The sequence below is a fragment of the Myxine glutinosa genome, chromosome 12 (genome assembly GCF_964187855.1).
Source record: "Myxine glutinosa chromosome 12, kmMyxGlut1.1, whole genome shotgun sequence".
NCBI lineage: Eukaryota > Metazoa > Chordata > Myxini > Myxiniformes > Myxinidae > Myxine > Myxine glutinosa.
Window position 1 is genome coordinate 52,062,540 of NC_136272.1, and position 14,973 is coordinate 52,077,512.

The following is a 14,973-nucleotide window of genomic DNA, read 5'->3' on the forward strand; positions in this document are numbered from 1 at the left end:
ACACCGACCAGCAACATCAAGGGTGGTAGTCTTGAAGGCGCTCCACAACTCTTCAGGATCCCCTGAAACACCCAGACACCTTAGACTCCCACTCAACCTGTCCACAAACTCCTCAGCTACCCAATCTTCCGTGAGCATGCCAACATCCAACCTAAGCTATGATGGCGCCATTCTCTTGGATTTGAGCCACAGTTTCAGAGTTTCTCCTGTGATCGGTTTTGAGGGAATGTGCACTCCAGTAGACCCTGCACTCAGGTGTGTGTGTGTGTGTGTGTGTGTGTGTGTGTGTGTGTGTGTGTGTGTGTGTGTGTGTGTGTGTGTGTGGAGTCAATGCTTGTTTAATTGCATTATTGCATTACCTGCGGCCAAAAACACGGTTTTTGGAACTCACTATAATAAAAAAAATTGAAACCATTTCAAAGCTAATAATCAATTTACTTGGTTGCAAAACTGATAATAATTGATTTCCTTGGAACAAAACCTCATGTCCATGCTTGTTTTAAAAAAGATGTCTTTCCTGGATTGAAAAAGAAGGAGCGGAAATATGAGTTTAATGCAGCGGCACATTCCCAGAGGAAACGGGTATTTACAAGTAAATATAAAAATGAGTTCCCTTATATCTTCGACAGCAAGTTCCCGAGGAAGTTTGGCAAACGTTCCCTGAGCCGTCCTTCTCTCCACCCAGGGCTTTACTCTCAGCCACTTCTTTCTCCTGGCACGATGTCAGAGACGTACCAGCATAAGTCCCAATGCAGCAGTACTCAGAGCTTTCACCCTTCTATTCCTCTCCCTTCATTTCTTTTTCATTGTCAATTTGTTTACCGAAAATAATGTCGTCGACAATCGCGTAGTGCGAGTCAAATGTGTGGTACGCTCCGGCAAAACAAGACTTCAGTGAAGCTCAATTTCCTCCATCAAATGACACACTCTCTCAGTACCAATCGAAAGGTGCTATATACACATGCTTTCAACAATACAGTACAGCAGTGATAAGTTGCAATCATTCAATCAGATGAAATATCAACAACACTAGGTTTGATTTACTGAAATCAAATAGCAATTCAGGCAGATGCTGTAAACTTCTCTCTCACTGCTCTGTAACTATGACACATACCAATGGCTGCCTTGCCCCAGATTTCAACTCGCCGCCATGGTGTAGATCGCACACCAGCTTGCGTAACTTTCCATTGCTTGGTCAGTAATCCAGCGCGGCTCAAAGGAAGTAATGTCTCCATCTCCGAATCCTCACCCCAAGGGTTCCATTCTTGCTCATGCTTCTTCAGCTGCCCTTGGATACCAGGTCTCCACTTCATTGTGTATGCCCCCAAGAGATCTTGAAAAAGGGGACATTTGGTTACCGTGAAGTCTTCAAGTTACCCGCTTCAATTTCTTCAAAAAGCTAAATTATTTATCGATTATTGTATATTATACCAACCAAACAAGCCAAGGCTATGCACAATGCAATATATCTATATATATTGTTACAGACGCGGTTGTGGATGTTGGTTTACCGAGCGGTTTGGTATGACCGCGTCTGCACGCTTACCCGATTATACTCGAACGTTTGCCGAGTCGCGCTACGCTAAATCAATTGAGGAAAAGGACACAACGGCTGGGTTAAAATGACACGACACCAAGGGTTCAGTTCTCAAGACCTCCGGAGGAGGTTATAATATGGCGGAAGGTTAGATTACAGGAATGAGAGGGACAGCATAGTAAGGTGGGCACTTAAACACGGTCTTATATTAGCCCCGACAGACGACAGATAAACAGGACAAAACTGACTCACACGGGGATTGATGGCAAGGAAAGCGGGTAGTCGATGGCTCAAGGTGCACCTTGGCTCAGGGGCAAATCGACCCGGTCCGGTCCAATAGATGCGGGGAGGTCGCTCAGCGCTCGGAGGTCGCGACTTGTCTGTTCAAGCTGGGGGCGCATCTGATCTCACATCCGGTAAGTCGCTGCGTATATTCGGCGGGGAGTGACACGCCCTCGGCTCGTTAGCTCCGCCCCAGATGGAATCGGCCCGTTGCTTCTCATTGGGTGCGGGGGGTTACCGGCTCCGCCCTTGACGAGGGGCCGACAGGCAGCCCCTTCGTGGTAACCCCGTCGGCGCACATGGGTAATGGCGGCTAACCGAGCCGGAGTGAGGACGCACACTCCCCGCGCGCTGTTGTGGTAGTTGTTGTTGTAGTTGTGGCTGTAGTTGTTGTTGTTGTTGTTGTTGTTGTTGTAGTTGTTGTTGTTGTTGTTGTTGTTGCATGGGGAAGATGGGAGGAGGTATGGGGAGGTCCTAAACTCACTACTGGTGCCATACGATCACATTCTGGTGCAACGAAGAGTCAGCATTAATGGAAACGAGTCCTTAACTGACATAGACTAAGAATAACTAGCAAGATGTCCGAAAGTTGTCTACGTGAGATGCGGTGGACCTGGGCACGACATTTAATGGGGGAAAAAGGGGAAGGTCGGTTCTACAGAGTGTTATTTACAGGCAATGGGACTAGGGAATGGGGGATTGGGGATAGTTGGGGAGTATTGGGGAAATAGGGGAATATTTACAAGCGGATATGGAGGCCAAATGCCATATCCGCAACATTGCACCCTTCTCTACCCTCGGGGCGTTCCGACCCGATAAATTTTTACCTATTTTAGTGTGGCACTCAGATGTAGTTCCCTCTACTATTAACTCTACCCTGAGTGCGACAGTTTTACAGATATTCACAAATGAGTAAATATGTCCCCCTGCGACGTTGCACCCTTCTCCTCTCAGAAACACACCCACAGGATAACCGAATCACGGAAAGAATTCGCAAACTAAACATACAGCCGGTAGGGAGCATTATTTACAAGACTACGCTGATATTTACACTACGATCCAGGACCTGTTTTTGGAGGAACACATGCAGATGTTATGCATAGAGAGAGCACGCATGCCAGCATCGATACACCAACCCACGAGCGCTCTGTGGCCTTACGGCCTTTAATAATGTGCAGAGCACCCCATCCAAGCACCAAAAGCACCACCCCATCACACAGTCAGCACCATCCGGTGCACCAATAAAATGTTTATAAATCACCGGTGGTGTCGCAGCCGGCCGATGTTCTGCCGCTGGTCTTGCCTTCATGTGGTGCACTTGGCCTTCGTACTTCTTTCAAAAATAAAGAAAGGCGCCAACCGCGTCCATTTCTTTATTGTGGCCGTCAGGGGGCCAACTATTAGTGGTTCACCTGTTTGGCATAGGTGCCACGTTGACCCAGAGGTCCATCAATGGGTGGTGCTTGGCCGAAACAGAACTGCGGTCCATGGTGGGCGGCCACAACATTGCGGTCCATATGGTGTATCGATGCAGGCAGCAAGCAGCGAAAGTGCAGGCCCACAACTGCGTAGCCAGCACCTCTCTCTCCTCTCTCTCTGCCCCAAAACCAGATCCTCGGAGGTGGGAGACAAAAGAAAAGACAAGTGAGTAAGGTGGTAAGGGCGCAAAAGTGCACGCAATATAAGGTGATGCACACTGGGGGCACATGGGAACCAGGTGAGACAGGTACGTTCCTACCGTACGCTCCCCCCCCCCCCCCCCCCACCAGGTAACCTACATGGCCCCTCCCTTACCCCTTACTGTATCCACAAAACACAACACTACCCATAAACATCTATTTTACTAATCAACAAACGTCCCTACTGTCTTCCCCGTTCCTCCCATAAACCAAATTCGTCTTCTCTCCCTCCTAACCAATCAAATTTGCTATTTCCAACTCTCATCAAAATTTGCCATCTCCAACTCAACATCATAATTTGCCATCACCAATTCATCATCAGTCCCTCCTAGGGAGGGAGAGATGGAATCACCCCAATGTCTCATCCACGTCGTGATGCGTCTCACAAATCCAACAGCAATCCTTACTTCCTGCAACACAAAACAAAGAAAACACAGGTGTGGAGTCATCATCACCACAGGCAAGTGGCTGCGTATGGTGCGACAGGTTCATCAATCCTAACTATCTCCTAAATGACTTTAACAACTTTACACTACCCGGGGTCTTTCTCCGGCCAAACCATTGGCCCTCTTACACTATGGGTTCTAAAAACCAATTCCCATTGGCCAAACTGTGGTGCTTTTCAATTTGGGGTCTCACTCCCCCGATTCATCTCTCGGTGCCCTCGCACAATTTCTGGGCTGCGACGTGTACCTCTCCCAGCGGGTCTACCCACCTGCACACCCCCACCACTGCAGTTGCCTCCGAGCTTACCTGCTCCTTACCCTAACCTAACTACCTGGGGAAGGCCCTCTGGCGCTCTCCCCACTCGGTGCCCTCTCTGGCACTGGGCTACCCGATCCATACCCGGGATCCTCAGGCACCCACTGACACTAACGGCTCCCAGAGCCCACCTGCGGCCTCACCTGGCCGACATCCTCACAGTGGTGGAGTGCCCAACCAACTACACACACTAACAGGCTACACGCCCAGCCATTTCCACAAAACTAATGCACCCATCCACAACACCATTCTGCATCCGCACCACAAATGCCAATATCCAACCACAATTTACCTATACCCTCTACCTAACACTTACACTACCCGCCCCGGGTATCCGTGATGGGGGTCCACTCTTCCCCCATTCACACCTTCGCACCATGCACACCACTCCGTACCACTTACTCCAACTCTCTCCACACACCTGTACTTGCACACCTGTGCTCTCACACCTGGTGCCACCTGCACCCTTCTCTCCCCAAGCGCATTCGCGCTGATCCACAACACTCACTACTCATACACTGCTCCACACACCTGTCCAGCTCTCACACCTGTTCAATTCTCAACCACACGGCATCATCTCAGCTAACTACTCCCTTCTGAAACTTGCGCTTCCCAGTCGTCCCTTTAAACTATTGCGCTCCCATGTCATTATCATCCACACTAATCTACCTGCGTCCCCACTACAGGTATCAGTCACTAACTAAACTTGACGTTACCTAATGTCATCTTCTAGGGCCCTATCAATATAACCTAACCCACCCGGGCTAGTTTTCACTGCCATACACCCCATAAACTATTGCTCCTTTGCCCCCACTATATGGGAAGGGTGGCAAGGATGCCACCCTTACCCACCGGGCCCATCGCTCACTACCAATTTTGCACATCAAATTTCAACAAATTAAAAATTTGCCAATCACTACCCATCATCTGCCAATCACTACTGCCAATCCTTTGCCAATCATCAAATTTCGTTTTTCTCTAATTTTGGGGCCGAAACACTATCCTCATCACCCGTCTACTCACTAATACCTCTCGGTGCGCCAATTCCTGTCCAAAGCCCGGCTTCGTAAAGCCAAGCCATGAATGCGGGTTGTTCTGTGCCAGCGGCTGGATGCGTCCGGCATTCGGTGCAGGGACGGGGGCTTACCCGTGCCGAGATCCCACGCACCATCTCGGCACGGAGCCATCCAATGTCCCGCTCTCGACTTGCCGGCACGTCTCACCAAAAAGTGGTCGCCATGACGACCCTTTCTATCGGGCTGCCAGCTCCGCCTAGTGGAGCACGGACGCGGCCGTTCAAAGCGAGGCCCGGCACGCACCGAGGGCCCGATTCGGCTAAAAGTCGACCTAACCTCTAAACCGGTTACCGTCGATGCTTCACCTGGACGCTTACACCCCGCAGCCCGTTCCTTGCTCACACATCCAGCCGTTTCCATGCTCCTCGTACCTTTCCTTACACACCCAGGTACACCCATTCCACTCACAGCCTTGGTCACACACCTGACCACCGAACACTTTGGCACACATTCGTTGGTCGCACACCTCACCAACACACCTCTTCGCGCCCCCTCCTCTGTCACCTCCTCTGTGACAATCACAGGTGTGCTCTCACTCACACACCCAACCACGTGCCTTACTACCAATTCCAGCGTGCATTCCCACTCACGCTCTACCATTCCAGGTGTGCATCCTTTCTCACCTGTCACAACCAACTCATGCTCCTTGTCACTCTCACTACTCTCACCTCCATTCTTGACAGCGCACTCACCCTTACTCTTGACAGCGCACTCTTTCCTCATGCACCTGTCCGTCACACACCTTTCTCGCGCACACTCTCCCGTTACACCCTCTGTAACACTCACCACAGGTGTGCATTCTTCCTTGCCTTTGACAGCGCACTCTTTCCTCATGCACCTGTCCGTCACACACCTTTCTCGCGCACACTCTCCCGTTACACCCTCTGTAACACTCCTCACTACGCGCCTCCATGTGCTCCCTCGCACACGCGCTACGACCGACTCACTCTCGCCAGCACCCTCACTCCTTGGCACGCACTTTTTCCTCACACACCCCAGAGTCGGACTTTCTCGCACACCTCCTCTTTCGCACACCAGACCTGTCGCACACTTCACCAACGGCCTCTCACGAACACCCGGGTCCATCTCGACCCCCAAGCTTCTTAAATCCCCTGGCGCATCATACGCACGACCATATTGGTCACCACTTACACCGGGTCCTCTTCCTCTTCGCTTCTCCTCCATCACCTGCGAATCCCTCATCCGGTTAATGAGCACATCATCACGATCCAAACACAGACTTTGGACCAATTCTTTTACTTCCTCCTTTATCTCTTTCTTATCCTCTTTCCGTCGCTTCTTAATTTCGCTCACCCCTTCTTCCACTTCTTCTAATTTCTGCTTCACCTCTTTTATTCCCCGGTACGTCTCCTCAAGCTCGTCCTCTAAGGCTACCTTGACCGTTTCCATGTGCGTCCTCACCTGCCGGTTCTTCGTCTCCATTACCTCGATCACCTCGTCCAACCTCGTTGTCAGTCCCTCACGTACCATCTGACATTCCCTCTTCGTCGCTATCAAGTCATCTTTTAGTTCTTTCTGTGTCGCTTTTAATCCTCCTAATACCGCAGTGTTCCTTTGAACCTGCTCCGTTACTTCTTTTTGTCCCTCCGTCAGCTGTTCCACCTCCTGCGTCAGGTCCTCTATGCCCCCTTGTAACTTTACAGTCCCCTTTCTCACCTCCTTCTCCATGTGCTCCTTACAGTGCCTCACCTCCTCGCGCACTCCTCCGACCTCCTCACTCACACCTCTTCTGATCTCTTCTCCCATCACTTGCATCTCCTGCCCAGATGCCACCCTCATCTGCTCCATTTCCTCCCTGTGAGCATCCAGTTTGGTTTCTACCCCCATTCTGACCCCCTCTATCTACTGCCCCATTTGTTTAACTTCCCTTTCCGCTTGGTCCCTCATGTCCCTCAATTTGCCTTCCATCCTGTTTTCTAACCCCTCTAACCCATTTTTCACCCCCTCTAACTGATTCTCCTGGGCAGCCATTCTGTTTTCCACCCCCGTTAACCCATTCTTTACCTCTTTTATCCCGTTGTCTAACCCCTCACCGGTACCCCTCGCTTCGTCCCTCATTACCCCCATTTGGTTTCCCATTACCCCCATTTGGCCCTCCAATCACTCACTCTGAGCATCCATCCGGTTCCCCATTACCCCCATCATTCTGCTTTCCATTTCTTCGCTATTCTTGTCCATAAGGGCCTTCATTTGTAGAAAAAAAAGGTTCAAATCCACCAGGGGCGCTGCCACGGTCACAGGCGCCGCGACCAGCGAGGCGCCATTTTGCGCACCCGCAATGTCGGGCGCAACGACGCTATTTTGTGCGTCTGCTACCCTCGCTGCTTCGCTCTCCTCGCGTCCCTCAATTTGGTCCTGGACCGACCCTGCCTCACTCTCCTCTACCGGACCCCAGCTGTCTTGATCCGCCATAGCGCGACTTTCAAAATTCGGGTTTTTATTTTCGTAAAACAAAATCAAATTTCGCCGTTATAATTTCGAGCGCGGGAAACGCGCTCCGGATCGAATTCTACCTCCCAACACCAATTGTTACCCTAGTGGTACAATTGGTGTTCCAAAATTTGGGCCTAATAAATTTAGTCCCAGGTCCGAATCCCACTCCTGACACCAATTGTTACAGACGCGGTTGTGGATGTTGGTTTACCGAGCGGTTTGGTATGACCGCGTCTGCACGTTTACCCGATTATACTCGAACGTTTGCCGAGTCGCGCTACGCTAAATCAATTGAGGAAAAGGACACAACGGCTGGGTTAAAATGACACGACACCAAGGGTTCAGTTCTCAAGACCTCCGGAGGAGGTTATAATATGGCGGAAGGTTAGATTACAGGAATGAGAGGGACAGCATAGTAAGGTGGGCACTTAAACACGGTCTTATATTAGCCCCGACAGACGACAGATAAACAGGACAAAACTGACTCACACGGGGATTGATGGCAAGGAAAGCGGGTAGTCGATGGCTCAAGGTGCACCTTGGCTCAGGGGCAAATCGACCCGGTCCGGTCCAATAGATGCGGGGAGGTCGCTCAGCGCTCGGAGGTCGCGACTTGTCTGTTCAAGCTGGGGGCGCATCTGATCTCACATCCGGTAAGTCGCTGCGTATATTCGGCGGGGAGTGACACGCCCTCGGCTCGTTAGCTCCGCCCCAGATGGAATCGGCCCGTTGCTTCTCATTGGGTGCGGGGGGTTACCGGCTCCGCCCTTGACGAGGGGCCGACAGGCAGCCCCTTCGTGGTAACCCCGTCGGCGCACATGGGTAATGGCGGCTAACCGAGCCGGAGTGAGGACGCACACTCCCCGCGCGCTGTTGTGGTAGTTGTTGTTGTAGTTGTGGCTGTAGTTGTTGTTGTTGTTGTTGTTGTTGTAGTTGTTGTTGTTGTTGTTGTTGTTGCATGGGGAAGATGGGAGGAGGTATGGGGAGGTCCTAAACTCACTACTGGTGCCATACGATCACATTCTGGTGCAACGAAGAGTCAGCATTAATGGAAACGAGTCCTTAACTGACATAGACTAAGAATAACTAGCAAGATGTCCGAAAGTTGTCTACGTGAGATGCGGTGGACCTGGGCACGACATTTAATGGGGGAAAAAGGGGAAGGTCGGTTCTACAGAGTGTTATTTACAGGCAATGGGACTAGGGAATGGGGGATTGGGGATAGTTGGGGAGTATTGGGGAAATAGGGGAATATTTACAAGCGGATATGGAGGCCAAATGCCATATCCGCAACAATATATATATATAAACAATGCTATATATATATATATATATATATATATATATATATATATATATATATACATACCCATTAGCATACACATGCACCTCAACTCAAAGGCTGAAGCACATGGTCATTCAAAACATATGCATCCTGACCCCGAAGGGCCACAATGCATGGTCATACAATTGGACCCCTCCTCCATAGGAGTGAGTCCACTGACAAGGTATTACTCCTGTCAGGTAAGTATGGGATGCGTATATATATATTCACAATGCAATATATATTTCACACACACACACACACACACACACACACACACACACCACACACACACACACACACACACACACACACACACACACACACACACACACACACACACACACACACACCCACACCTCGTTTTTTTCATTTCTGTTCCTCACAATTCTATCTCTCTCTTTTATTTACAGACACAGACAGACACACACCAACAATATATATATATATATATATATATATATATATATATATATATATATATATATATATATATATATATATATATATATATATATATATATATATATATATATATATATATATATATATATATATACACAGACTTGGCATTTAATATGGAATATTTTTTTTTTCTTGACTTGGGTTTCCTTTCTGAACTCAGTATATCAATCTGGTGAGTTTCTTTCACACTTTGGTGATTTATTTGTTAAAAGAACCATGTCACTGATTGTCTGTCGCAGCAAGAAGTCAACAACAGGATTATATCACAGGTGGCGTGGCAAAATGTACGGACAGGTGCATTTGACGATTGGCTTCACAGTCGGGTATAGAAGGGTTGTTGCGTTCTGTATTAGTGGAAAACAACTGCTGCATGTCTCCAGAAGTTATTGCCGCTTCCTCTGGAGATGGTCCGTCAACTCGACAATGCTGTTTGTCATGGAGTGGTGGCTTTACGAAATTACGGCATGAAAAAGTGTGCTATTGCTCGGCAGTATGGCATCACTCAAGGTCAAGTGTCAAAGATCCTGAAACGAAATGCTAAGAGGGGTGTCCCTACTCCAAAACCGAGGCCAGGACATCCCCGCAGAACCACAAGGAGGGATCATCGCCAGCTGCACCGGTTAGTCCGCAATGGCCGTACCAAGTCAGCTAATTGGCTTAGGGCTGAGTGGCAGCAACTGACAAATGTGCCTGTATCCAGAAGGCTAGTCAACCAACGACTGGTTCAAGCAGGCTATCGTGCCAGGCGTCCCCTGAGAAAGCCACGCCTGACCAGACAACACCGCCAGCGCCGATTGCAGTGGGCCAGAGAGCACCGTCAATGGCAGCCAGGACACTGGAATCATGTGATCTTCAGTGACGAGTCTAGATTTCTGGTATATCGTCAAGATGGCCGCATCCGAGTGCGCAGAAAAGTGCATGAAGCCTACAACAAAGATTGTATAGTGCCAAGAGTCCAAGCTGGAGGTGGTGGGGTGACCGTTTGGGCTGCTTTTCATGCAGGGGGCAAACTGGCCTGGTTGTTCTGAATGGAAACCTGAACCAGTTCAAGTACAGGGCCATTCTGGAAGAAACATTGCTTCCATTTGCTCGTGCAGCCTTTCGAGGAAACTTTGTCTTCCAATATGACAATGCACGGCCTCATCGTGCTCGCATGATCCAACACTTTCTTGCTGACCGTGGTGTAGAGCATATGGAGTGGCCTGCCATGTCCCCGGATATGAATCCGATAGAGAACTTGTGGGCAGAATTAACGCGTCAAATCGACCACTTGGACCAGCAGCCGACCTATGTGCGTGAATTGCAGCGGGCTATTGTCACTGCATGGCAAGCGATTCCTGTCCAAACCTTGGCAATCTCGTGAACAGCATGCCTCAACGTGTACGTGCTCTCCTGAATGCTCGTGGGGGTTACACGAAGTACTGAACTGTAATTTTACTGTCCGTAATCCCAGTCGTAATTTAGCTTTTGTTTTTGTTAAAAAAAAAAAATTGGGCTAATGTGCAAAATAAAGAGATACTTCTGGAAAACGTACAGAAGTTTAACACAAGTACTGTCCATGAATTGAGTTCGATATGAGTTTACATCAATTTCAAGGATCAATTTATTTGTTTCTTAATGTCAAATGTGGTTTTAGTTTCTTTTAAAGGTCACATTAACAAAATCTAGAATAATTTCAACATAATTCCAATGAACTTTTGGTTCTAAGACATCTTGAAAAGTAAGGTCACCCCCACAAAAAAAATATTCCATATTAAATGCCAAGTCTGTATATAAAACACAGTTTGTGTGTGTGTGTGTGTGTGTGTGTGTGTGTGTGTGTGTGTGTGTGTGTGTGTGTGGTTACCGATAGACTCCGAAACGGAGAGGCTCACGTGCTTGATATTTGGCATAGACATGGCCATTGAGCCTGAGACGAACATGGCCGAGACCATATTTGACGAGATCCATATTTTTTATTCATATTTACCTCAGCGCATTTCAGCGAAGTACCCGCTAATCTCAGCCAGTGCCAGAACAGCTCGCTGATTCGCTCAGAGCGATCACGTGATGTTCCATCCCGTCACACGTCACACGTTTGCACGTAATTCAGGGCGAAAAGCGATTGCGTTTTTTCACCTTTATGCGATCGTGTTTTGTGTCGATTTTGTGCGATATGAATTAAATTTTAATTCATATTTCGTGTTTTACGAATTCGAATACGAAGGATTTCCCACTTTCCCCTTTCGATTTCGAATACGAATCGAATACGAGCTTGAGTCGAGAGGGCGAATGTACGGGTTGGGAATGTACGGGTCTCCCTTCCCCCGCCCGGCAACGCCGGTACTGGAGGGCGTGGGTCACAGGATCGATGAGTCTCCAAAATCCGCTTCGTGCTCTTGCGAACATGCAGGACGATGTCGCGATTGTTGTGCTGCTCTCCGACCATGAGAACTGCAACGTCATTGTTGACTGGCCCTCCCCTCCCCCTTCCCCTCCCCCGTCCGTCCTCCCCCTCCCTTCCCCCTCCGGCCTCCCCCTCCCCTCCCCCCCTACACCCTACCCCTTCCCCTTCTCCCCTCCCCCTCCCTTTTCTCCTCCCCCCTCCCCTTTCCCCCCTCCCCCTAACCCCCCTCCCACCCCCTCACCCTCCCATCCCTCCCCTCCCCTCGCCCTCCCCTCCCCCTCCCATCCCTCCTCCCCCTCCCCATCCCCCATCTTCTCCCCTCTCCCCCCTCACCCTCTTCTCCACCTCTCCCCCTCCCCCTCCCCCTCTTCTCCCCTCCCCCCCCATTCCCCTCCCCTCCCTTCCCCCCTCCCCTCCCCCGCCCGGCAATGCCGGGTACTTCTGCTAGTATATATATATATATATACTAGCAGAAGTACCCCGGCATTGCCGGGCGGTGGAGGGGAGGGGTGGGGGAAGGGGAGGGGAGGGGAATGGGGGGGATAGGGGAGGAGAGGTTGTGGAGGGGCGAAGAGGGGGGAGGGGAGAAGAGGGGGGGAGGGGAGAAGAGGGGGGGAGGGGAGAAGAGGGGAGGGGGAGGGGGAGGGGGAGGGGGAGAGGGGTAGATGAGGGGGGGATGGGAGGGGGAGGGGGAGGGAGGGGGAGTGGGAGGGGGAGTGGAGGGGGAGAGGGGAGGGGGGAGAGGGAGGGGGGAGGGGGGAGAGGGGAGGGGAGGGGAGGGGAGGGGGAGGAGGAGGGGAAGGGGGAGGGGGAGGGGAAGGGGGAGGGGGAAGGAGGAGGGGGAAAAGGGAGGGGGGAGGGGAGAAGAGGAGAAGGGGAGGAGGGGAGGGAGAAGGGGAGGAAGAGGGGGAGGGGGAGGGGGAGGGGGAGGGGAGGGGGAGGGGAGGGGGAGGGGGAGGGGAGGGGGAGGGGGAGGGGGAGGGGAGGGAGGGGGAGGAGGAGAGGAAGGGGTAGGGGGGAAGGGGGAGGGGGAAAGGGGGAGGGTGGGAAGGGGAGGGGGAGGGGGGAGGGGAGGGGGGAGTCAAGTCGGAAGTCATTGTCGTCAATTGAATGTCGCATTTATTTTTTATTCCCTGTCAAATGGCATTGGTCCCGCATTCCGAACCGGAAGTCGGAAGTCATTGTCGTCAAATAAATGCAGCATGTATGTTTCACTCTCTGTCACATGCCGTTGGTCCCATGTCAATTCGATGAAGTTGAAAAATTCACGTTACGAAGTTTCTCTGGGACGTACTGATTCCGAATATGAAGTTGAAAAATTAACGTTCCGAAATACGCTGATGACGTCATAGTTTTAAAACGCAAAGTTTTTTTAATTTTAAGGTGTGCTGGAGTTGCTCTGAGACGTACTGATTCCGAATATGCCTTTGGTTTTGCTCTGCGATGAGTAGTTCTCGAGTTATAAGAGGACAAACAAACAAACAAACATACTTTACTGCTTTATATATATATATATAATATATATATATATATATATATATATATCTTAGCATTTGCTTGGATAACTGTGACGTACATTTGTGCAACAGATATGCGTTGTGTATGTACGAGACGTGTTTTGTTTAACCTACCTTACTGTTTTGTCCTCACCTATTCAAACCTCTGGCTGCATGTTTTTAATGTTCTTTTCCTCTGTTTGCATGTGTTTACAAAGCGCACACGAGAGCTTTGCAGCTCAAGCTATGAGAATGAGAAGGTGTGGCGAAGCTGCATCGAGGAAGTCAATAGTCGCCTCACCACAGGAGCTGATATACGGGGCAAACATGCATTGAAATAAATCTGCAGTTAGCGTCACCACGAGAGCTCACACTGCCAAGCACGGGGTTATCAGTTGATCCCATTTGTGGTTCCGCTAACGACTGCTTGGAATGAGAGGGAGCAATTTTGAAGTCAGCTGGTGAAGCAGCTAACACAGAGAGGCGGTTGACCGTTAGAGCTGCACTGGAAGAGACGTGAAAGCTCAGAGACAGACATCCATTTGGGGGGAATGGCAGGAGGGAGGATAACGCTCGAGTCTGAATGAGCGGTTCTGAGTGTACCGGAGCCGTGAACGTTTAATCCGAAGCGTAAAGACGGCTTTGAGGAAGCCACAATTATGGAGCTTGAGGTTTTACAGGGGGGACGCGAGTTGCACCAGAAAATTTCCGATAACTCTGTGCCCGGACTCCTGCCCAGCTTACCTCCAGATTTGAAATCGACCTCTCAATATTATTTGTTATTTGTATTCCCCTGTACTGTGCTCCTGTCAAGAGAGTGAATGAGTTTTTGCAATCGGTAAAAGTGCCTATCGCTCAGTAAAGTAACATAAGGTGCATCATAACCAGCCAGTCAGTCACACATCTGACTGGTGCACCATGTGGGCATGTAACCCTCCATCGGATTCAATGCCCTTTGATGAGGTATCAGGACTTAAGGCCTGTAACCCTGGTTTGGGGTGTCGAACCCTATTTGGCCGAAAGCTTTTCGGAAATAAAAAGAACGTCCTGAAGGTACGTCCATATCTTATTTAATTTTTTCTGAATATATATATATATATATATATATATATATATATATATATATATATATAATATATATATATATATATATATATATACAGTCACGTGAAAAAGTAAGTACACCCCATGTAAAGTTTTGACTTTTTCAACATACAGCTATTTGATCTTCATTTCAACAATATTGATAGATAAAGGTGATATAATATAACAAATAGCATGAAACATTTACATTTTGTCGTCCATTGTATAATTTAAATAAAACATAAATGCAAATTTCGCATGTGGAAAAAGTAAGTACACCCCTACATTTATCACTACTTAAAATACTCCTAAAATTAGAATCAGGTGCACCAGCTCAGGTGCAAATGATTAGAACATCGTTAGAGAGGATCTTGGAGGAACCTGTCTTATTTAAACCTCAGACATTTAGTTTGGTTTGCTCTTTCTTGT

The 14,973-nt window shown here is 49.3% G+C and overlaps 1 protein-coding gene across 4 annotated transcripts in view; it reads right to left on the reverse strand.

Annotated features, from left to right (window-relative positions):
* The window catches only part of RXYLT1 (ribitol xylosyltransferase 1), a 177,432-nt gene that overhangs the window by 156,147 nt on the left and 6,312 nt on the right, over window positions 1-14,973 (reverse strand). For 3 of the 4 annotated variants that reach the window (XM_068132465.2, XM_068132466.1, XM_068132467.2), the window contains exon 2: window positions 1,115-1,333. The exons of the other annotated variant lie outside the window; for it this stretch is intronic. In XM_068132465.2, coding sequence (XP_067988566.1) covers window positions 1,115-1,333 — 219 coding nt within the window. The remainder of the gene's footprint in view (window positions 1-1,114; window positions 1,334-14,973) is intronic. 4 annotated transcript variants of the gene reach the window in all.